The sequence below is a fragment of the Macaca fascicularis genome, chromosome 8 (genome assembly GCF_037993035.2).
Source record: "Macaca fascicularis isolate 582-1 chromosome 8, T2T-MFA8v1.1".
Taxonomy (NCBI): domain Eukaryota; kingdom Metazoa; phylum Chordata; class Mammalia; order Primates; family Cercopithecidae; genus Macaca; species Macaca fascicularis.
In genome coordinates this window covers 41,431,135-41,455,033 of record NC_088382.1, presented here as the reverse complement: position 1 = coordinate 41,455,033, position 23,899 = coordinate 41,431,135, and the positions used below count along the sequence as shown (strand labels likewise).

General features: G+C 48.6%; 1 protein-coding gene across 1 annotated transcript in view; it reads right to left on the bottom strand.

Annotated features, from left to right (window-relative positions):
* Positions 1-2,738: 2,738 nt before the first annotated feature.
* The window catches only part of EIF4EBP1 (eukaryotic translation initiation factor 4E binding protein 1), a 30,191-nt gene continuing 9,030 nt past the window's right edge, over positions 2,739-23,899 (bottom strand). The window contains exons 2-3 of the mRNA XM_005563062.4: positions 5,814-5,993; positions 2,739-3,174 (exon numbers count right to left, since the gene is read on the bottom strand). Of these exons, the coding sequence (XP_005563119.1) occupies positions 3,143-3,174; positions 5,814-5,993 (212 nt within the window). The 3' untranslated portion in view covers positions 2,739-3,142. The remainder of the gene's footprint in view (positions 3,175-5,813; positions 5,994-23,899) is intronic.

Below are 23,899 nucleotides of genomic sequence, written 5' to 3'. Positions count from 1 at the left end.
AAATGGATCTGTAGGCTGGTAAGACCTCTGGTGGGATGTCAGAGTGAGATTTTTTTTTTTTTTTTTTTCCTGTGAGTCAGAGTCTCACTCTGTCACCCAGGCTGGAGTGCAGTGGTGCAATCTCGGCTCACTGCAACCTCCGCCTCCCACGTTCAAGCGATTCTCGTGCCTCAGCCTCCCGAGTAGTTGGGATTACATGCATGTGTCAGTACACCTGGCTAATTTTTGTATTTTTAGTAGAGATGCGGTTTTGCCATGTTGTGCAGGCTGGTTTCAAACTCTTGACCTCAAGTGATCCACCCACCTTGGCTTCCCAAAGTGCTAGGATCACAGGCATAAGCCACCTCATCTGGCCGCTTTTTTTTTTTTTTTTTTAAGCCTGCTGCTCAGGCTGCAGTGCAGTAGTGCGATCATAACTCACTGCAGCCTCGACCTCCTGAGCTAAAGTGATCCTCCCTCCTCAGCCTCCCAAGCACCTGGGACTACAGGTGTGCACCACCATGTCTAGCTAATTTTTAAATTTTTTTGGTAGTAGAGATGGGGTCTCACTATGTTGTCTAGGCTGTTTTCGAACTCCTGGCCTCAAGTGATCCTCCCACCTTGACCTCCCAAAGCTTTGGGATTACAGGTAGGAAACACTGTGCCTGGCCTTGGAGGAAGATGCTTTTATTGAAAAGCTAAGGCATTGGGAAGGCTGACCCAATCTCCCCTTTGAGCCTACCTGAAGCTTTCATTATTCTTTGCACCAGTGGTGGCCCATCCCTAGCCTCTCTTTTCCATCCATATGGACAGACTTTGCTGCGTGCTTGGAGGCAACGTGCCAAAGGCCAGGCCTGCCACACATCACCACGCACCTGGACTCAGCTACTTTCAGTCCTTGTGAGGGAAGGGTGCTGCAACCCAGCTATAGAAAAGGCCAAGAAAGCAACTTGGCCACTGAAGGTCTGCTGCTCTCCAAATGGCAGGTGGACAAATCCTATGTGCCCGGAGCTTGTTAAGTAAATGCCAGCCACTGCCTCTTGTTCAAAGGCCATCCACCCACCAGCATACCCTGTAATGAGAAATTCCTGTTGCTTCTCAGCAAAGATCTCTGCCTAGCTAGCATTCAAGACCTTCAGAAACCTCACCCTACTTTGGCCATTTGTTAGTGATTCTCTCCCATACAAACTGCCTGCTCTGACCAAAGCAGGCTACTTGATGTCCCATCCCTGAATACCCCAGCTCCCCAAGACCATCTGAGCTTGGCAACACTGGGCTCCTCCCTCCCCCAACCCACTCATTCCCAGGGCCTGGCTGTAGCATCACCTCCATGAAGCCTCTACTCTGTCACTGGAGTGCAGTGGCACAATCGTGGCTCATTGCAGCTTTGAACTCCTGGGCTCATGTGTTCCTCCCACCTCAGCCTCCCAAGTGGCTAGGACCACAGGTGTGCACCACCATGTCTGGCTACTTAAAAAATTTTCTATAGAGACAGGGTCTTACTGCATTGCCCAGACTGGTCTCCAACTCCTGGTCTCAATCAATCCTCCCATCTCAGCCTCCCAAAATGCTGGGATTACAGGCTTGAGCCACTGTGTCCAGCCTATGCTACATTTACTTTTGGGCAAATCTTACATTTCAACGAAATCTTCAAGGCAGAGAGCTTGTCTGTGTTTGTGCCGCCCATGACAGCTCACACAAAGCGATCAGTTGGCAAAGGTTGAGTGCCTGTGGATCAGATGCCACACTGGCCAAGGCAGGGGCTCTTCCCTTTGATTCTTGCATGGAATGGGCCCTGAGGGGAAGGTGCCAAACTCGACAGGCTTAGGGTTGAGATAAGGGGGAAAAAGCCCAGAAGCAAGGCAGCTGCCTTGCCACTGAAAAACAAGAGATCAAGAATAGCAGGGTATGGGCTGGGCGTGGTGGCTCACATCTGTCATCCCAACACTTTGGAATGCTGAGGTGGGAGGCTCACTAGAGCTCAGGAGTTCAAGACCAGCCTGGGCAACATAGCAAGACCTTATCTCTACACACAAAAAACTTAGCCAGGCATGCTGGTATGAACTTGTAGTCCCAGCTACTCAGGAGGCTGAGGCAGGAGATTGCTTGAACCTGGGAGTTCGAGGCTGCAGTGAGCTAGGACTATGCCACTGCACTCCAGCCTGGGACACAGAGCAAGATCTCGTCTCAAAAAAAAAAAAAAAAAAAGAGTAGCAGGACTCAAACCTAGTCCCATGTGCCATTCAGCAGCTGCACAATTTTACCTGTTCTTGTGCCAGTCTTCTCAGCTATAAAGTGAGGATAACAGTTGTTGTACTTACCCACAGGATCAGAGTCAGAATCAAATAAGGACAGGCCCATGCTTTAGAAGCACTGTACAAGGCTGGGCATGGTGGCTCACACCTATAATCCCAGCACTTTGGGAGGCCGAGGTGGGTGGATCACCTGAGGTCAGGAGTTCGAGAACAGCCTGGCCAACACGGTGAAATCCCATCTCTACTAAAAATACAAAAAAAATACTAGCTGGGTGTGGTGGTGGGCACCTGTAATCCTAGCTACTCGGGAGGCTGAGGCAGGAGAATTGCTTGAACCCGGGAGGTGGAGGTTGCAGTCAGCCGAGATCGCGCCACTGCACTCTAGCCTGGGCCACAAGAGTGAAACTCCGTCTCAAAAAAAAAAATAAAAAAAGCAGCACTGTACAGATAGCAGCTGGTGTTAGTTACCACACGGGGTTGAAAAAAGCTCAGACAGGGCCCAACTCTTGGCCCTAGGGCGAAGGTGGCTTTTATTTCCTCTCTTAGGGAAGGAGGGGGAGGGAACTTTCCCAGGCACATCAACCTAAGGAAGGGGTGGTTGCGCCCCCAGCAGCGAGAGGCTGGAATTGCTCATCATTCGGAAGGAAGGGTTTCTTCTTGTCCACTTCCTGGCCCTCGGCTGCAGGGTGTGCTGGCAGGGGTCACTCCCCTTGGGGCGGCAGCTCCTGCATCAGTGGAGGCACAAGGAGGTATCTGCTGGTGTTCACAAAGAGGAGGGGGCAGGTGCCCTGAGTGAGGGAGAAAGGGCTGGGGTGACCGACCCCATGCTAACACCTGCCCAGTATGATCACTTTCATAAGGCCCGGCTGGTGGGACTCCTCCCAGGAAGGCCCTGAGGGGCTGGTGCTTTAAATGTCCATCTCAAACTGTGACTCTTCACCTGGGGAGAGAGGGGACAGAGGGCCAGGTCAATAATGGGTGAATACTTGGTATATGAGGCCATTCTTTCATTGCTATAAAGAAATGCCTGAGGTTGGGTAATTTATAAAGAAAATAAGTTGCTTTTTTTTTTCTTTTTGAGATGGAGTCTCGCTCTGTCTCCGAGGCTGGAGTGCAGTGGCCCAATTTTGGCTCACTGCAACCTCTGCCTCCTGGGTTCAAGCGGTTCTCCTACCTAAGCCTCCCAAAAGAGTAGCTGGGATTATAGGCGCCCACCACCACATCCAGCTAATTTTTGTATTTTTAGTAGACATGGGGTTTTGCCATGTTGGCCAGGCTGGTCTCGAACTCCTGATCTCAGATGATCTACCCTCCTCGGCCTCCCAAAGTGCTGGGATTACAGGTGTGAGCCACCGCACCCAGCCAAGAAAAGAGATTTAACTGCCTCATGGTTCTGCAGGCTGCACAAGCATGATGCTGGCCTCTGCTTGGCTTCTGGGGAGGCCTCAGGGAGCTTTTCCTGATGGTGGAAAGCAAAGTGAGAGCAGGCATGTCACATGGAAGAAGCAGGAGCAAAAGAGAGGATGGAGTGGCGCTCCCACACTTTACAACAACCAGATCTGGAGAGAACTCATTCACTATCATGAGGACAGCACCAAGCTATGACAGATCTGTCCCCAAGACCCAAACACCTCCCACCAGGCCTCACCTCCAACACTGGGGATTACAATTCAACATGAGATTTGGGCTGGGACAAATATCCAAACTATATCACTTGGGCTTTTTTGTTGTTTCTGCTTTTTTCTTTAGAGACAGGGTCTCAGTCTCTTGGCCAGGCTGGAGTACAGTTATACAATCATAGCTCACTGTAGCCTTGACCTCCTGGGCTCAAGTGATCCTTCTGCCTCAGCCTCCCAAGTAGTTGGGATTACAGGCATGCACAACCATGCCTGGCTAATTTTAAAATTTTATGTAGAGATGGGGTCTCGCATTGTTGCCCAGGCTAGTATTGAACTTCTGGCCTCAAGTATTCATCCTGCCTCAGCCTCCCAGAATGCTGGGATTTCAGGCATGAGCCACTGTGCCTGGCCGCCAGCTGATGTTTTTAGGGGCCAGGGAGAGTCCCTATTTTTTGAAAGGGGATAACTTGTTTAGTTTCATAGGCTCACAGCTGGAAGGAAATTAAGCTTGAGATGAATCATGTTGTGAGTCTCATCTGATTCCGATGCAATTCTGGACTTTGAACTTTTGAGCTAGGACTGCAACGTGTTAAGTCTTTGGGGATATGGGGACCAAATGAATATATTTGTATATGAGAAGGACATGAGTTTTGGGGGTCCAGGGCTGGAATGCTATGGTTTGAAATTCATACAGAAACTTAATGGGGTAATACCGATGTAACAGTATTAAGAGGTGGGGCCTTTAAGAGGTAATTGGGTCATGAAGGCTCTGTCCTCATGAATAGATTAGCCCATTCCTGGATTAATGGTTACCATAGGAGTGGGCTAGTTATCACGAGAGTGTTATAAAAAGCCAGCTTGGTTCTCTCTCATGTGCCCCTCCTGCCCTGTGATGCCTTCCGCCATGTTATGATGCAGCAGGAGGCCCTCACCAGAAGCCAAGCAAATGCTGGCACCATGTCCTTGGCCTTCCCAGCCTCCAGAACTGTAAGAAATAAACCACTTTTCTTCATAAATTACCCACTCTCACGTATTCGGTTACAGCCATAAAAAAACAGACTAAGACACAGGCAACTATTGTCTCTCTTGTACTGTGAGGTTCCCAAGGTAATTATGAATCATGTCCTCCAGGCCCTGGGGAGATGAATTCTGCTGCTGTCAGCAGAGCAAGCCCAGCTGAGGTCCCTGCTGCTTCCTGTCTGGGTCTGGGGTATGGCCTTCCGGGTGAAGGGTTGGCAGGTTCCAATCTGAGTATAGTTGCCTGGAAGTGCTTACGCTGCATCATCTTGCAGCAGAGAACTCCAACACTCTGCCAAGCCAGTCAAGATGCCACAAAGAGTGCATTCATTTACACCAGTACCAGCGTGGCTGCTCTAATTACTCAGGAGGTGGGGACAGCAGGAAGGACCCAGCTACCAAATGTCAAATCGGCAGAGACAACTGGCTGCATTGTTTCTACCTGCCTTCATAAAGATCCACTAGGGAACAACAGCCCAACAGGAGGCATCCCGGATGTATTTCTTATCTTGTAGACATGTAATTTCCCAAAGGACAAGTACACTGTGTCTTTGATAACTTGTCTCTTGCACCACAAACATCATGGGTGTGTTCCAAGTGGAAATGCTTCAGGGACAATTATACAGAGGCAGATGCTTATGAAAGTTGCTGTGTGCAGCCACTGCCATTTCAAACAAACTCCCCACTAATTACATGACCCAAAGGTGCCAGATCACCTTTCCTGAGATGCCTGGACCCTTTTCAGGGGGAAAGTTGCTATCAATGAAGAGTTCAACCTCCCCATCCCTACTCTCACCCTCTGGGCTCTGAGCTGCTCCTTAGAGGGTAGGGCAGAGTCCCTGTCATTTCTCCTCCCTGGAATTCACCCCAGTGGATGGACTCCAGGGTATTGCTAATACATTCCCTTTCCCAAGGTAGAGCCTGGCCAAGCCCCAACACTCACCGCCTGCCCGCTTATCTTCTGGGCTATTACGCAGGTGGCTCTGGCTGGCTTCCGTGGGGGGCTCATCACTGGAAGGGCTGGTGACCCCGGGAATGGCAGGCAGATCCTTCGGGGGTGTTTTGGTCACAGGTGAGTTCCGACACTCCATCAGGAATTTCCGGTCATAAATGATCCTGGTACCTAGAAGGGCACAGGGAGGTTGGTCAAGCCACCTGCAACCTCTTGCCTGCTGGTTTTTCCAATTTTTAAAGGTGTGGCTGCAGTAGAGGCAGCAGATTCTCCTGAAAAACCCAGAGGAGGCCGGGTGCGGTGGCTCATGCCTGTAATCCCGGCACTTTGGGAGACCAACGTGGGTGGATCACCTGAGGTCAGGAGTTTGAGAACAGCCTGGTCTACATGGTGAAACCCCGTCTCTACTAAAAATACAAAAATTGGCCAACGTGGTGGCGGAAGCCTGTAACGCCAGCTACTCAGGAGGCTGGGGCAGGAGAATCACTTGAACCTGGGAGGCAGAGGTTGCAGTGAGCTGATTGCACCACTGTACAGCAGCCTGGGTAACAGAGCGAGACTCCTTTTCATAAAAAAAAAAAAAAAAAAAAAAAAAAAAAGCCAGATCAATGAGGCTTATTTGGGGGTCTGGCTGCCACTCAGAACTCCGTTACCTCCAAATGGCCCTGACTCCCCTTCACATGGAATGATCTAATGGAAGGGGTCTGCAGGCCACCGACTGCACCTGTGTCTTCCCAGGGCTCTGTGCACACTGTGCTCTGTCCCTAAAGCCCCTCAGCTCACTCACCCACCAGGGCTCAGTGTTAACTACCCATGACAATCACATACCATGGTGGAAAAAATGCATTTCTATTCATTATTCAGTCCTGTCCTTACAGCACTCCTGTGGGATAACCAGAATAGCCGCATTTTACAAATGACCAAACAGAAAATTAAGTGATTCAACCAGAGTAGTAAAAATAGTAACTTTTGCCGGGTGTGGTAGCTCATATCTGTAATCCCAGCACTTTGGGAGGCCAAGGTGGGAGGACCGCTTGAGCCCAGGAGCTTGAGACCAGCCTGGACAACTTAGACAGACCTCATCTCTACAAAAAAGTTAAAATGAGCTGGGCATGATGGTACGTGCCTGTAGTCCCAGCTACTCGGGAAGCTGAGGCGGGAGGATTGCTTGAGCCCAGGAGGTCCAGGCTGCAGTGAGACCCTATGTCAAAAAAAAAAAAAAAAAGAGAAATGCCTGGGCTTTGCAGAGAAGAGCCAGAGGCAGGAGTGAAGGGTGGGCTCTCCTTGCCCCCAAAGGCTCTCTTGCTGAGCCTCTCTCCTTTGTGAGGTCCCCAGTGTGTCCTGCCAGTGTGTCACTGACTTTGGAATTCTCCTACCCCACCCGCCCAAGTAGCTGGGATTATAGGCGTGTGCCACCACGCCCAGCTAATTTTTTGTATCTTTAGTAGAGACGGGGTTTCACCATGTTGGCCAGGTTGGTCTCAAATTCTTGACCTCATGATCTGCCCACCTTGGCCTCCCAAAGTGCTAGGATTACAGGCGTGAGCCACCGTGCCCAGCCCCTTTGTATCTTTTTATAGCTACCTTCTATTTATGGCAAGTGAATCTGGTGTTCCACATATAGTAGTGATAGCAATTCCTTTTAATGTACAAATAATATAATACTATATTGTAGATTCTATAATAAAATAATGTAAGCTAAATTCAAAAGCTAAGGTGATATAAAGAAATGTTAAACATCTGTACAAGTGGAATGCAAGGTATAGTAATAATTGTGCAGATAAAATATGAATAACCCAAGTTTGGGAATCATGATTTAAGGACTTCAGGAATGCCCTTCCTTAGCAATAACCTTGAAATCTCTCCCTCACTTAGGGGCTATGATGAGTGGCATTCCAACAGCTGAGATTCATTTCTTACGCTTTATTTTACTTTTTTCATTTTTAATTTTTATGGATCCATAATAGTTGTACATATTGAAATTCATTTCTTGATCCTCAGCACTGGACTCTCTGTAAACTCCTGAAAGGCACGAATTTCCATCTTGGAGACTAAGTGCGAGTTCACGAAACGGGGCTCTGTGCTGAGGCGGACCTGAGATGCTGAAGGGCAGAGGAATGTAGAGAGATACCTAAAGAGAAACTTCACCTGCTGGCCGTGTTTCTCTAGTCTGGCTGCAGCCCCTCCAGGCAGTCACTTGTCTTACTCTCCTGTCCCCTTGCAGGAGAGGCAGCGATGCTGAAGCTGACAGCCCTGCTCATTGCCTGTGGGACTCCAGCACAGAGCTGTTTCTTAGGAGGAGGGGTGTAAAGGAAAGAACCAGGGTGCATTTGGGCTCCATTCCCAGTCAGCTGTGTGACCCTATGCGCGCTGCTCCTTGCACTCCCTGCTTTGGGCCTCCGTCTCCTCATCTGTAAAATAAAGACCCATACACCTTCTAGGTCTGAGTGGCTATGAGCCCAATAGATTACAAATGGAGGGCGGTGGTGCCCTCTTTTTGCAGGGCCAGGGCAACAGTGAGGGGAGGTAAGGGAAGACCAATTTCTTTTTTTTTTTTTTTTTTTTTTTTTTTTGAGACGGAGTCTCGCTCTGTCACCCAGGCTGGAGTGCAGTGGCCGGATCTCAGCTCACTGCAAGCTCCGCCTCCCGGGTTTATGCCATTCTTCTGCCTCAGCCTCCAGAGTAGGTGGGACTACAGGCGCCTGCCACCTCGCCCGGCTAAGTTTTTGTATTTTTAGTAGAGACGGGGTTTCACTGTGTTAGCCAGGATGGTCTCGATATCCTGACCTGGTGATCCGCCCGTCTCGGCCTCCCAAAGTGCTGGGATTACAGGCTTGAGCCACCGCGCCCGGCCTGGGAAGACCAATTTCTAACTCTCTTTTTTTAAAAGTGATCCAGATTTGTTTTGGTTCTAGAAGCCAGATGTGGCATTGCTCCACTCTGCAAGGCTTGAGGTTGTACAATCTCCCCTCCCCAGAGGGGAGGGAAGCCCAGAGACCACAGGGTCCAGGCAGCGGGGTGGGGACTCAGTGGACACATGGCTGGACATCCTGGCTCCAGATGGGACCACTTTTTTTCTGTTGTTTCTTAATCTTTGAGACTCGGCAAGAGTCCCCCCCTTTTTGTTTCTCCCCAGCTTTGCTTTTTGTTTTGTTTGTTTTGAGATGGAGTCTTGCTCTGTCACCCAGGCTGGAATGCAGTGGCATGATCTTGGCTTACTGCAATCTCAGCCTCCTGGGTTCTAGCAATCCTCCCGCCTCAGTCTCCCTGGTGGCTGGGACAACAGGCATGTGCTATCACGCCCGGCTAATTTTTGTATTTTTTGGTAGAGATGGGGTTTCACCATGTTGGCCAAGCTGGTCTTGAACTCCTGACCTCAAGTGATCCACCGGCCTCAGCCTCCCGAAGTGCTGGGGTTTCAGGCATGAGCCACACTTTTTTTGTTCTTGTTGGTTTGTTTACCATAGAGTGAAACCCAAGAGTTAAGATTCAATACTCTCAAAGAAGAGCCCAGGGGCCAGCAACCATCTGGAGAGCCTTTTTAAAGGGCATCAGCCCCTGGTGATTTTTTAAAAATTGTGGTGAAATACACATAACATTGACCATCTTAAACAATTTAAGGAGACAGTTCAGTAGTGTGAAGTAAATTCTCAGTGTTGTGCTACCATCACCGCCAATCATCTCCAAAAACGTTTTCGTCATGCGAAACTGAAACTCAACAACAACACCCCTTCCCCCCTCCCTTGAAGCCCCGGCAAGCAGGGCTCTACTTTCTGTCTCTCTGATTTTGACTACTCTAGATATCTTATATAGTGAAATCATACAGGATTTACCTTTTCCTGACCGGCTTATTTCACTTAGCATAATGTCCTCAAGGTTCCTCCACACTGTAGCATGTGATAGGATTTCCTTCCTGTTGAAGGCTGAATTATATCCCATTGTGAGTGTGTGCATATTTTGCTTATCCTTTCCTCTGACTGATGGACACCTGGGCTGCTTTCACTTCTCAGTTGTTGTGAATAATGCTGCTATGAACATGGGAGTACAAATAACTTCTTGAAGATCTTGCTTTCACCAGCCCGGCCAGCATGGTGAAACCCTGTCTCTACCAAAAATACAAAAATTAGCCGGGCGTGGTGGCACACACCTGTAATCCCAGCTACTCTGGACTGAGGCAGGAGAATCGCTTGAACCTGGGTGGCAGAGGCTGCAGTGAGCTGAGATCGCGCCACTGCGCTCCAGCCTGGGCGACAGAGCAAGACCCTGTCTCAAAACAAAACAAAACAAAACAAAACAAAACAAAAAACAGGCCAGGTGCGGTGGCTCATGCTTGTAATCCTAGCACTTTGGGAGGTTGAGGCAGGCAGATCACCTGAGGTCAGGAGTTCAAGACCAGCCTCGTCAACATGGTGAAACCCTGTCTCTACTAAAAATACAAAAATTAGCTGGGTGTGGTGGCACATGCCTGTAATCCCAGCTACTTGGGAGGCTGAGGCAAGAGAATTGCTTGAACCTGGGAGGCGGAGGTTACAGTGAGCCAAGATCATGCCACTGCACTCCAGCCTGGGCAACAGAGAAAGCAAGACTCTGTCTCAAAAAAAAAAGAAAAAAAATTAAATCATTAATTATACTTAAAAGGGAAAGAAAAAGCCTCCGTGCCCTTTGTCCTATGCCTACCACACTTACTTAAAAATAAGAATCCTAATTTTACCTAATAAAATCAGAGTATTTTAGTTGGGGAGGGGGCTGTGAGGAGTAAACAGCAGCGTTCAGAAAGTCAGCCGAAGGCTGGGTGAGGCGGCTTGTACCTGCAATCCCAGCACTTTGGGAGGCTGAGGTGGGAGGATTGCTTGAGCCCAGGAGTTTGAGACCAGCCTGGGCAACACAGCAAGACCTTATCTACAAATTTTTTTCTTCTTCTTTTTTTTTTTGAGATGGAGTCTCGTTCTGTTCCCCAGGCTGGAGTGCAGTGGCGCGATCTTGGCTCACTGCAACCTCCGCCTCTTGGGTTCAAACAATTCTCCCTGCCTCAGCCTCCCAAGTAGCTGGGATTACAGTTGCCTGCCACCATGCCTGGCTAATTTTTGTAGTTTTAGTAGAAATGGGGTTTTGCCACGTTGGCCAGGCTGGTCTTCAGCTCCTGATCTCAGGTGATCCGCCTGCCTCGGCCTTCCAAAGCGCTGGGATTACAGGCGTGAGCCACTGCACCTGGCCTAAAATTTTTTTTAAATTAACCAGGTGTGGTGGCATGCGCTTGGAGTCCTAGCTATGTGGGAGGCTGAGGTGGGAGGATCGCTTGAGCCTGAGAGATCGAGGCTGTGGTGAGTGATGATGGCACTACTGGACTCCAGTCTGGGAGACAGAGCAAGACCCTGTCTCAAAAAAAAAAAAAAAAAGACAAACCTCAAAGCCTGGCTGAAGACGCCCGCTGCAGAACTTCTTGGTGCGGGGGACACTTGGCCCATGTACAAAGTCAGGAAATGGAAACTCGAGAGGGCAGGATAGATGCCAAGGTCCCTTCAGGGCTGCTGGTCAGGTGTGCTCTGACAGAAACCTCTGTGTGTGTGTTTGGCAGGTGGAGTGGCATCATGCTAGGGTGGCCTCCACATAAAACTTTAGCCAAAGGTGGGGGCTACGGCTGGGCACAGTGACTCACATCTGTAAATCCTAACAGTTTGGGAGGCCAAGGTTGGAGGATCACTTGAGGCTGGGTGTTCCAGACCAGCTTGGCCAACACAGCGAGATCTCATCTTTAAAAGCAAAACAGGCTGGGCGCCGTGGCTCACTCCTGTAATCCCAGCACTTTGGGAGGCTGAGGCAGGCGGATCACCTGAGGTCAGGAGTTCAAGACCAGCCTGGCCAACATGGTGAAACCCCGCCACTATTAAAAATACAAAAATTAGCCGGGCATGGTGGCACACACCTAATCCTAGCTACTCGGGAGGCTGAGGTGGGAGAATCACTTGAACCTGGGAGGCGGAGGTTGCAGTGAGCTGAGATCGTGCCACTGCATTCCAGCCTGGGAGGCAGAGTGAGACTCTGTCACAAAAAATAAATAAATAAAAGGAAAACAAAACCTCTTTAGCTGAGGTCCTATGTCCTGCTGAGGTCCTATGTCCTCAGCAGGCCCTCTCTACACTGGGGTAAATGACCCACCTCCACTAGGTCACTACAAACAAAGAGTATGAAGTGCTTTTGAGGATCAAAGCGACTTCAAGATGGCAGAGCCATGACATTTTTCTCCTGCTCCTCTCAAAAGTCATGCCAAACACCAAGAATGAGAAGTACAAGCACGTTCTCCAACCTGGATGCAGGGAGAGCTCCAACTGTCATCCCAAATCACAACAGGTAAAGACAGAGGCAAGTACAGGAGCAGTCAACGATCTCAAGGGCAGCAAGCGGGTGACACTGAAGTGCAGGGAGATGGGGGTGGAGCAAGTTATCCGTTTGCCCCAGAGAACCCCAGGAAGGTTCAGGAATTAGGCACAGCATGGAATCTGGGGATGGGGGCTGATAACAAGGAGACTGCTTGGAAGTCTGTATGGAAAATGGAAATCCCAGGTTCTTACCAGCATCTAGCAGCTGCCCTGAGGTTTACTCTCTTGAACAAACTTACCAGAGGGGTGCCAGGTGTCCCTTGCCCCAAGGAGAGGGGTGACAGGGAAATTAATGTTGACCTCCCGAATGGTGAGCCTTAAGCCCTCTCCTTTCCCCTGCTTCAGAATAAAGAGTGAAGATAAAGACCCACAGAAACTGATTGTGGCACGGGGGTCCGCAGTGAATAAAACCAGCTAGCCACCAGATGGAACCCATCAGTCTCTGGGCCTCACAAGGGACTCCTGGTCAGCTCCTGAGTTCCCCACCCTTAAATAAAAACAGCCAGGCCTGGTGCAGTGGCTCACACCTACAAGTAATCCCAACACTCTGGAAGGCTGAGGTGGGAGGATCAGTTGAGCCCAGGAAGTTGAGGCTGCAGTGAGCTATAATCATGCCATTGCACCGTAGCCTGCGCGAAAGAGCGAGACCCTGTCTTTCAAAAAAAAAAAAGAAAGGAAAGACCAAGGCAGGCTGATTGCTTGAGCCCAGGAGTTTGAGACCAGCCTGAGCAACACGGTGAAATCCTGTCTTTACAAAAAAGACAAAAATTAGCCAAGTGTGGTGGCACACGCCTGTAGTTCCAGCTACCCAGGAGGCAGAGGTGGGAAGATCGCCAGAGCCCAGGAGGTCCAAGGCTGCAGTGAGCTAAGATCGCGCCACTGTACTCCAGTTTGAGTGACAGAGTGAAACCCTGTGTCAAAAAATAAGCAATCTAAGCAAACCAACAGGAGGAAACAGGTAATAAAGGAAGCAGAAAACCTTAAAGAAAAACAAACAAGGCTGGGTGCGGTGGTTCACGTATACAATCCCAACACTTTGGGAGGCTGAGGCGGGGGGATCACATGAGGTTAGAGTTCAAGACCAGCCTGGCCAACATGGTGAAACCCCGTCTCTACTAAAAATACAAAACATTAGCTGGGTGTGGTGATGCACGCCTGTAGTCCAGTTATTCAGGAGGCTGAGGCACGAGAACTGCTTGAACCCAGGAGGCGGAGGCTGCAGTGAGCCAAGATTGTGCCACTGCACTCTGGCCTGGGGACAGTGCAAGATTCCGTCTCAAAAAAAAAAAAAAAAGAAAAACAAAAGGACAAAGAGAGATGAACAACAGGCAAAAAGATAATAAATTAGGGGTCCAATATTGGATGGCAGTAAGTCTAGAAAGAGAAAAGAGAAACTAATAAAAGGGAATTTACTTTAAAAATATGAAGAAAGGCCGGGTGTTCATAGCTCATGCCTGTAATCCCAGCACTTTGGGAGGCTGAGGTGGGTAGATCAGTTGAGATCAAGAGTTTAAGAGCAGCCTGGATAACATGGTGAAAACCCATCTCTACCAAAAATACAAAAATTAGCCTGGCATGGTGGCATGTGCCTATAATCCCAGCCACTCGGGAGGCTGAGGCAGGAAGACTGCTTAAACCCACAAGGAGGAGGTTGCAGTGAGTTGAGATCACGCTACTGCACTCTGGCCTTAGGGACAGAGCGAAACTCTGTCTCAAAAAAAAAAAAAAAAAAAAAAAACAGAAGATGGAAATTTTCCTGAAATTGAAGCTCCTCTTTCAGTAAGTAGCGCAATGAATTCAAAACCCTCAGTTAACATCATTGTGAAATTCACAATACTAGAGATCAAGAGAAAATCCTTTATAGGATTTTCAGGTATATAGAAGGACAGGGAATGAGAAGGGCATAAAATGTCTTAAATGGCAAGATTGGAAGCATGCAAACAGTGCCTCGATGCCTTCACAATCTGAAGGAAAATTCATTTCAACCTGCATCTTATCCCCAGCCAAACACAAATCAAGTAAAAGTATAACAGAGATACTTCTCTCTTTTTCTTTAAATTAAATTAAATTTTATTTTTAGAGACAGGGTCTTGCTATGTTGGCCAGGCTGGTCTCAAACCCCTGGTTGCAAATGATCCTCCCGTCTCGGCCTCCCAAAGTGCTGGGATTACAGGTGTAAGCCACCGCGCCTGGCCATAGAGACATTTCAGAAATAATACAGTAAGACGTGTTCTGCCAAAATTATAGAAAGACTAGGGCTTCAGGGAACCCCACATTGACAGTTGTGTGGCAGGGCTGGAGCAGCCAAACCGTCACTCCAAATCTTGTCTTAATTCAGGAGAGAGGGAAAAACTGGGCAGATAAATCTAGAAGTCCGACTGTGTGCAAGACCTTACTATGACTGTGTGCAAGACCTTCTGGAAGGTTTGGGAAAACCTAAATAAAAACTAAGCACATTTTTAAAACAAAGCATTTATTAACTCTGCTTTTTTTTAAAAAAAATTATAAATGGAAATGCTATTATTATAGATTACTTGGCTCAAGAATCATAATAATAAAAACAACAAATATTTACTTTTAATTTTAATTTAAATTTTTTTTTCTTTTTTTTTTGAGACAGGGTCTTGCTCTGTCACTCAGGTGAAGTGCAGTGGTGCCATCACGGCTCACTTTAACCTTGGATCTCCGGGCTCAGGTGATCCTCCCACCTCAGCTTCCTGAGTAGCTGAGACTACAGGCATGTGTCACCACACCCAGCTAATTTTTGTATATATTTTTTTGTAGAGACAGGGTTTTACCATGTTGCCTAGGGTGGGCTGGAACTCCTGGGCTCAAGCAATCCACTGCACCCAGCCTGTTTTTGTTTTTTGTTTTCCTTAAAGACACAATCTTGCTATGTTGCCCAGGCTAGACTCAAACTTCTGGACTCAAGTGATCTTCCCGCCTTAGCCTCCTGAGAAGCTGTGATTACAGGTGTGTGCCACTGCACCTGGCTGGATTTTTTAAAACTTTGAAATGTAATTTTATTGGGACAATGAGGGGAGAGGAAGAGAGAAAATACAGAGGTAAAAAAAAAACCTCATTTACCAAAGAAGAGATTCAAGCTGGGCGCAGGGGCTCATGCCTGTAATCCCAGTGCTTTGGGAGGCCAAGGTGGGTGGATCACCCGAGGTCAGGAGTTCAAGACCAGCCTGGCCAACATGGCAAAACCCTGTCTTTACTAAAAATACAAAAATTAGCTGGGCGTGGTGGCATGCACCTGTAATCCCAGCTACTCGGGAGGCTGAAGCAGGAAAACTGCTTGAACCCGGGAGGCAGATGTTGCAGTGAGCTGAGATCGTGCCACTGCACTCTAGCCTGGGCAAGAGAGTGAGACTCTGTCTCAAAAAAAGAAAAAAAAAAAAAACCCTACATTACACCTTACCTCCCATGAACTGTATTCAAGTATAGAGACTCCTGCAATCCAGGGACAAAAGTGTTAATCCTCACCCACATATTTGCCAGTCTTTGCTCAATCCTTTTTCCTGAAAGTATGTGTGCTGGTCTCATTTATTTACTCACTGAACCTCTACTTTGTACTAGCACCATGCGAGGTGCTAGGGATTTAAAAAAGTCAGATATAGTGAAAGCACTTAGATCTAAACCTTATCTAATTTAGTCGAGAAAGACCTGTAAACACGTGATTACAGCCAAGTGTATGAAGTCCACAGACAGGCCTTAAGTGGAGACCACTGAGGGACACAGATCCCAAGTCCTCCATCTTCTTGCTTCCAAGCAGCCTGACCCTAAACCCCTGGTCCAGAGAAACATCCATCTCACCCCAGTTCTGCAGTGCCCAAGGGGTGAGGGAGGTGAGCTGAGGCTGACCTTGATTGCCAACCCAGAGATGCAGAGCAGGGAAACTCAGAACCCTGCCTCCCAGCAGAGCAGGGAAAGAAGAGAGGAGCACCCCTACACCTCAAACCGTTTGTGTAGCTGGGATCCAGCCCATCGCTTGCTGGGGGGTAGAGTTCAAGGTTCGGTCTTGAACTATCTGGGGACAATAACTGAGGCTCATTCTACCTGAAATCCTTTGGAAACCCAGCTCTGTCATTCCACTTGCTAGCTCTCGCAACTCTGGGCAAGTTATGACTTAAACTCTTTGTGCCTCAGTTTCTGCTTCTCCAGATTGGCGATGACAATGATGATGATGATGATGATAGTGCCAACTTCACAGGGTTACCATGTGGATTTGAACAGTGGCTGACACAATAGAAGCCCCACACAATTCTAGTTATTATCATGACCTGCAGGGTCCCGGTGACATATTTCACCATTTATTCAGTGCCATCTATACCAGCAACCAATTATCGGTCAAAGCAGGGACAAATCAAAGGACAGGTCAGCAACTCAGGAGAGAGACTTGGAAGGGACAGGGTGAGGGCATCCTCCCTCCTTTTTAGGCCCACGGAAACCAAGAACCATCATGAACTTCAGCATATTTGCTAGCCAGTATCCTTCGGGATTTTAAACTCCAGATGTGCACCAAATATAGGAATGATATTTTGTTTTCAAGGCATGCTTTGTGGTAACAGCAGTTTGCTTTCAATGTATAAAGCAACGGAGGGGTTCAAGACCAGCATGGATAACAAATCACGATCTCATCTCTACAAAAGAAGTTAAAAATTAGCCAGGGGTAGGCCGGGTGCGGTGGCTCATGCCTGTAATCCCAGCATATTGGGAGGCCAAGGCAGGTGGATCACTTGAGGTCAGGAGTTTGAGACCAGCCTGACCAACATGATGAAACCCTGTCTCTATTAAAAATACAAAAATTAGCTGGGCGTGGTGGCGGACGCCTGTAATCCCAGTTACTTGGGAGGCTGAGGCAGGAGAATTGCTTGAATCCAGGCAGAGGTTGCAGTGAGCCAAAATTGCCCCATTGCACTCCAGCTTGGGTGACAGCAAGACTCCGTCTCAAACAAACACATAAAAAAATTAGCCAGGTGTAGTGGTGCATGTCTGCAGTCCCAGTTACTCAGGAGGCTGAGGCAGGAGGATGGCTTGAACCCAGAATTCAAGGTTGCAGGGAACTACAATGTTACCACGGTATGGTAGCCTGGGAGACAGAACAAGATCTGTCTCTAAAAATAAGTAAATAAATATTTTTTGTTAATTATCATTATTATTATTTTTTGAGATAAAGTCTCGCTCTGTTGCCCAGGCTGGAGAATAATATTGTAACCTTGACTTACTGCAACTTCTGCCTCCTGGGCTCAAGTGATCCTCTTGCCTCAGCTTCTCAAGTAGCTGGGACTATAGGCATGTACCACCCCGCCCAGCTAATTTTTTTTTTTTTTCTTTTGAGACAGAGTCTCGCTCTGTCGCCCAGGCTGGAGTGCAGTGGCATGATCTCAGCTCACTGCAAGCTCCGCCTCCCGGGTTCACGCCATTATCCTGCTTCAGCCTCCCGAGTAGTTGGGACTACAGGCGCCCGCCACCTCGCCCGGCTAGTTTTTTTGTATTTTTAGTAGAGACGGGGTTTCACTGTGTTAGCCAGGATGGTCTTGATCTCTTGACCTCGTGATTCGCCTGTCTCAGCCTCCCAAAGTGCTAGGATTACAGGCGTGAGCCACCGCACCTGGCCTTTTTTTTTTTTCTTTTGTAGATAAGGTTTTGTCATATTGCCTTGGCTGGTCTTGAACTTGTGGGCTCAAGCAATCCCCCCACCTCGGCCTCCCAAACTTCTGGGATTACAGTAAATAAAGCCATAGAGACATTCCCTTAGGTTCTAGTTTCCTCATCTGTAAAACAAGGGCATTGTACTAGGCTCATTCAAACTATTTTGAAAGCACCAGGCATGTGCCATTTATTTTTAGGATCTCCTTGTTGGCAGGTACTTAATGTACAAATAGCATAGTGCTTGGAGGCAGATGTTCTGGCCTCAGACCTGGGCTTGCCACATACCAGTCCCTGAACTCCAACTTGTACTTTCATTTCTCAGTTATAAGAGGGAGGGAATAACAAAATCCACACCTCAGAAGAGTATCGTGAAGATTAAATAAAATAAAGAACATCAAGATTCTTTGCATGAGAATAAAGTGACATTCACATAATTGTTGTTAAAGAGAAAATCACTTGGGAGAACACACACAACCAAAGAAAGATGTCACGAGCCGGGAACAGGAAGCATATTTGGAGGCCAAGGAGCACTGGAGTGCTGCATGAATGAAGGCTTAGATTTTCAGGCGAGGTGCATACAGCAATCGTGGTTGCCATCCGTCATTCCCTCTGGTCTGTGCTCACAGCCTGTTATTCCCCCTTACAACTCCTCACGCAGGAGCCTCACCTTGCAGAAGAGGAAACTGCAGCCCAGAAACGCTGTCCCTACACAGCCGTCCAGAGGCCAACCTAATCCACCTTGACTCCCATCCCAAATGCCTCCTACTGCTTAAATTAGCAAGGCTGGATCATGCCTGCAATTACAGTGCTTTGGGAGGCCAAAGCATGAGGATTGCTTGAGGCCAGGAGCTTGAGATCAGACTGGGCAACACAGTGAGACCCCCGTCTCTACAAAAAAATTTAAAAAGTAGCCTGGCATGATGGCGTGCGCCTATGGTCCCAGCTACTCCAGAGGCTGAGGCAGGAGGATCGCTTTAGCCCAGGAGTTTGAGGCTGCAGTGAGCTAGGATCATGCTACTGTACTCCAGCCTGGGTGACAGAGTGAGACCCTGTCTCAACAAAATAAAATAAAATTAGTAAGGCAGACCAGGCTACTACCCCTTAGCTAACACTCTCAGCTGGAAAAATTAAGAGGTCTTAGACTTCTGGGTGCTAGTCAGAACAGGATGTTCCCTGCCTTGAGCGCTTCCCATAGCCCTCCAGTGCCCATACTCTGGCTGGACAGGACTTCTGTAAACTGAGCCGCGCATGGCCCTCACTTTCCCCTGGGGTTCCTTTGGCAGAAGCATTCTTCCCCTGGATGGGGGGACGTGAGGCTTAGTGAGAGTACGAGGATGGAATTCCTAGAACTGCTATTCCCATTCCAGGGAGAGGGAGAGCATTTCACAACAGGGCCGGGATGGGGGAGGTTCAAATGCTTGTGCTCAGATCCAAGCCAACAGCCAGTGAGCAAAACACCCCGGACAATCTGAACTCCAGGTCTGAGCAGCAGCTCCCTGTCAACCTGGAGGTAAATATGCCGACACGCCAGAATCTCGGTCTTCCCTCCCTCCTCGTCACACAGTCCAGGGAGGAATCGCATGTATCTGGGTGGCTTTTCTGGCTGGATGGTCTATTTAACAAACAGGACAGAACTGCCAGGGGGGAAGTCTTGGTGAGAGATGCAGAGCACACTCAGTCCAAGACTTTTCTTTACCTCTGCCCCCCAACCACCCACCTCCACAAAGAGAACCAAGATCCCAACATTTCTCAGGGGCCAGGGGTCTTATGAAGCTGCTGGATACCAGATGGGGACGATCGGCAGCCTCTCCCTCTGAGGCTCTGGCATGGGAGGGAATAAGTCAGTTTCTTTGAAAATTGGCTTCAGGCTGGGTGCGGTGGTTCACACCTGTAATCCCAGCACTTCGGGAGGCCAAGGCAGGTGGATCACCTGAGGTCAGGAGTTCGAGACCAGCCTGGCCAACATAGTGAAACCCCATCTCTACTAAAAATACAAAAATTAGCCGGGTGTGGTGGTGTGCACCTGTGGTCCCAGCTACTCAGGAGGCTGAGGCAGGAGAATCGCTTGAACCTTGGAGGCGGAGGTTGCAGTGAGCTGATATCGTACCACTATACTTCAGCCTGGGCAACAGAGCGAGCCTCCGTCTCAAAAAACAAAAAGAGAAAAAAAGAAAAGAAAATTGACTTTGACAGAGACTTTCAGAACAAAATAGCTGAGCTAATTATTCTGATTGCTGGCCAAGCTCCTCCCCTTCCTTAACTCCTCCCAAACACTTCAAATGTACCCTATGGGTAAAGCTGCCTCTGAAATTCATTACCAATAGGGAATGCCCTTCTGAAATGCCTCCCATTAGAAACAGCAGTTCCTGCTGTCCCAGTTAGAAAGGGGACCGGCCCTGTTAAGAGCTGAATAGTTGAATAGCATCTCTCCCAAAAACTTTTGTGTGTGTGTGTGAGATGGGGTCTCACTCTGTCACCCAGACTGGAGTTTAGTGGCATGATTTTAGCTCACTGCAGCCTCTGCTTCCCCAGTTCCAGAGATTCTCCTGCCTCAGCCTCCTCCTGGTAGCTGAGATTACAGGTACCCGCCACCATGCCTGGGTAATTTTTTGTATTTTCAGTAGAGACAGAGTTTTGCCATCTTGGCCAGGCTGGTCTTGAACTCCTGACCTCAAGTGATCCACCTGCTTTGACCTCCCAAAGTGCTGGGATTACAGGCATGAGCCACCATGCTCGGCCTGCCCCCAAAACTCTTATGTTGAAGCCCAACCCCAGTACCTCGGAATGTAACTGTATTCGGAGATAAAGTCTTTAAAGGGATGATTAAATTAAAATGAGGCTGTTAGGGTGGAGCCCTAATCCAATCTGACTGGGGTCCTTATGAGAAGAGATTTGGATGCAGACAGAGGAAGGCCCATGTGCAGACACAGGGAGAAGGTGGCCATCTGCAAGCCAAGGAGAAGGGCCTCAGAACCCAGCCCTGCTGGCACTTTGATCTTGGACTTCCAGCCTCCAGAACTGGGAGAGAATTCATTTTGTTTAAAGCACCCAATCTGTGCTATTTTGTTATGGCAGCCATAGTAAACTAATGCAGGCCCGCTCTACCCTTGTGTTCAGAAGGGCAGAAGAGAGAAATCTGTTTACACCACACACTCACACACACACTCCTTAAGGCAAGACACCTCCACATTGTCCACTTCCAAACCAAAGGGAGTACTGAGCCCGACTGCACCCTCTGCTATTCTCATTCCTGCCTGGTTTTGTACTGCTGGGCACAGACAAATGAGTCCATCCTATTGCAGGGAGTGCTGGGTCCGGCAGGGCAGGTGTGGGCTCCCCTGAAGAGTGTTGCCAAAGCCTGGCCTGCAGGACGCTTGGAGCGGGAAGAGGAGATGGCTTGGGTGGTGGCCTGCAATGAAGGCACAACACAAAGAGTAATATATTGCTTAGTGGTCTAGCATCATGGCCACCTATGTGGTTTGCTTTTTTTTTTTTTTTTTTTTTTTTTTTTGGAACAGGGTCTTACTCTGTTACATAGGCTGGAGTGCAGTGGCATGATCACAGCTCACCGTAACCTCAAATTCCTGGGCTCCAGAGATCCTCCTACCTCAGCTTCCCGAGTAACTAGGACTCCAGGTGCACGCCACTACACCTGGCTAGTTTTTAAATTTTTTTGTAAAGACATGGTCTCACTATTTGCCCAAGCTGGTTTCGAACTCCTGGCCTCAAGCAATCCACCCGCCTTGGCTTCCCACAGTGCTGGGATTACAGGCATGAGTTACTGCACCCGATCTTGTGTGGTTTGCTTTGTGGAGGTGCTCATAAGGCTGTGAGAACAGGGTATGGGATCTATGAGTCAGTACCTTCAGGAAGGTTTCCTTTGTTCTTTAACCCTGATTCACAGGGTTGTGATTCCACTCGGCTTCTGTACCTGGTCCTGGCTCTGCTGGCCACACATCAGTATGGGCAGCACCTTCCCTCTAAGACCCATGCTTTGAGGTCTGGCCCTCATGGAGGATTATTCGAAAATGTGGCTCCTGCCACACCTCCCATTCCTGTTGCACATGTAGCTTCTCTCATTAAAAGGCATGTATTTCCTGCCAGGCGTCGTGGCTCACGCCTGTAATCCCAGTGCTTTGGGAAGCCAAGGTAGGCAGATTGCCTGAGGTTAGAAGTTCGAGACCAGCCTGGCCAACATGGCGAAACCCCATCTCTACTAAAAATACAAAAATTAGCCAGGAGTGGTGGCAGGCGCCTGTAATCCCCACTACTTGGGAGGCTGAGGCAAGAGAATCACTTGAACCCGGGAGGTGGAGGTTGCAGTGAGCTGAGATCGTGCCACTGCACTCTGGCCTGGGCAACAGAGCCAGATTCTGTCAAACAAACAAGCAAACAAAAAAGGCCAGGCGCAATGGCTCATGCCTGTAATCCCAGCACTTTGGGACGCCAAGGCAGGTGGATCACTTGAGCTCAGGAGTTCAAGACCAGCCTGGGCAACATGGTAAAACCCTGTCTCTACTGAAAATACAAAAATTAGCTGGGCATGGTGGTGCATGCTTGTAATCCCAGCTAATTAGGCAACAGAGGGAGACTCCATCTTAAAACAACAACAACAACAACAACAACAACAACAACAACAAAAGGCATTTTTTTCTCCTTTTCCTGAATCTGGACTGGCCCTGTGACTTGCTTTGACCAATAGAATACGTGGTAAGTGATGTTATGGGACTTCTGAGCCTAGGCCTTAAGTGGCCTTGGAAACTATCATGTAAATAAAACTCAAGCTAGACTACTGAGTGATCGGAATGTTGGGAGACCAAGAGGATAGAGAGAACTCCCAGGCTTCCAGCTGTCCCCAGCAATGCCCCAGATGTATGGGTAAGACCATCTTGGAGCTTCCACCCCAGGACAATCTAGCCATCAACTGTATGCAGCAATACGAATAAGCTCAGCAAGATCTGCAAATAATCCAACCAACCCAAAGGATAGAGAGCAATAACAAATCGCTGCTACTTAGTTACTGTTTGGGGATGGCTTGTTATACACTGCACTCCAGCCTGGGCGACAGAGCAAGACTCAGTAGCTAACCGATACAACCATTTCCACCAAGTCTCCCTAGGCAGTTAAGAAGCCCTGATCCTCTGGGCCTAGTATCTGAGCTCTCTTAATGAGCTTTCATGGGCATAACCATTAGATTACAAGGCGCCCTTTGCTGCCCATGCCCAAATGCCAGTGGGCAGCAGTTACCTACTCTTGCCTTGTCAGCAATGCTGGATGCAAACAGGTAAATAAAGAGCATCAGTCCCAGTGTCTGAGACCCTGACTCCAATACTGACTTGTTCAGTATAAGAAAAAGTCACCAGGTGCAGTGGCTCACATCTGTAATCCCAATGCTTTGGGAGGTTGAGGCAGGATGAGTGCTTGAGGCCACGAGTTCAAGACCAGCCTGGGCAACATAGACAGACCTCATCTCTACAAAAAATAAAAATTAGCCAGGTGTGGTAGCGTGTGCCTGTGGTCCCAGCTACTCGGGAAGCTGAGGCAGGAAGACTGCTTGAGTCGAGGAGCTCGAAGTTAGTGAGCAGTGATCGCGCCACTGCACTTCAGCCCATAGGCACTCCAGTCTGGGCCACAGAGGTGAGGCCCTATCTGTAAAAAGTTTTTTTTTTTTTTTTTAAAAGAAGAGGTCACATCCACTCCCTGTTCAGTAATACTGGGAAAAGTAATATCATCAATACTGTTTAATACAAATGTTCCTCGACTTAAAATGAAGTATGTCCCAATAAATCCACCATACATAGAAAATATCATAAGTCAAAAATGCATTTAGGGCCAGGAGCGGTAGCTCACGCCTATAATTCCAGCACTTTGGGAGGCCGAGGCGGGCAGATCACTTGAGGTCAGGAGTTCGAGACCAGCCTGACCAACATGATGAAACCCCATCTCTACTAAAAAATACAAAAAACTAGCTGGGCGAGGTGGTGGGCACCTGTAGTCCCAGCTACTCGGGAGGCTGAGGCAGGAGAATGGCATAAACCTGGG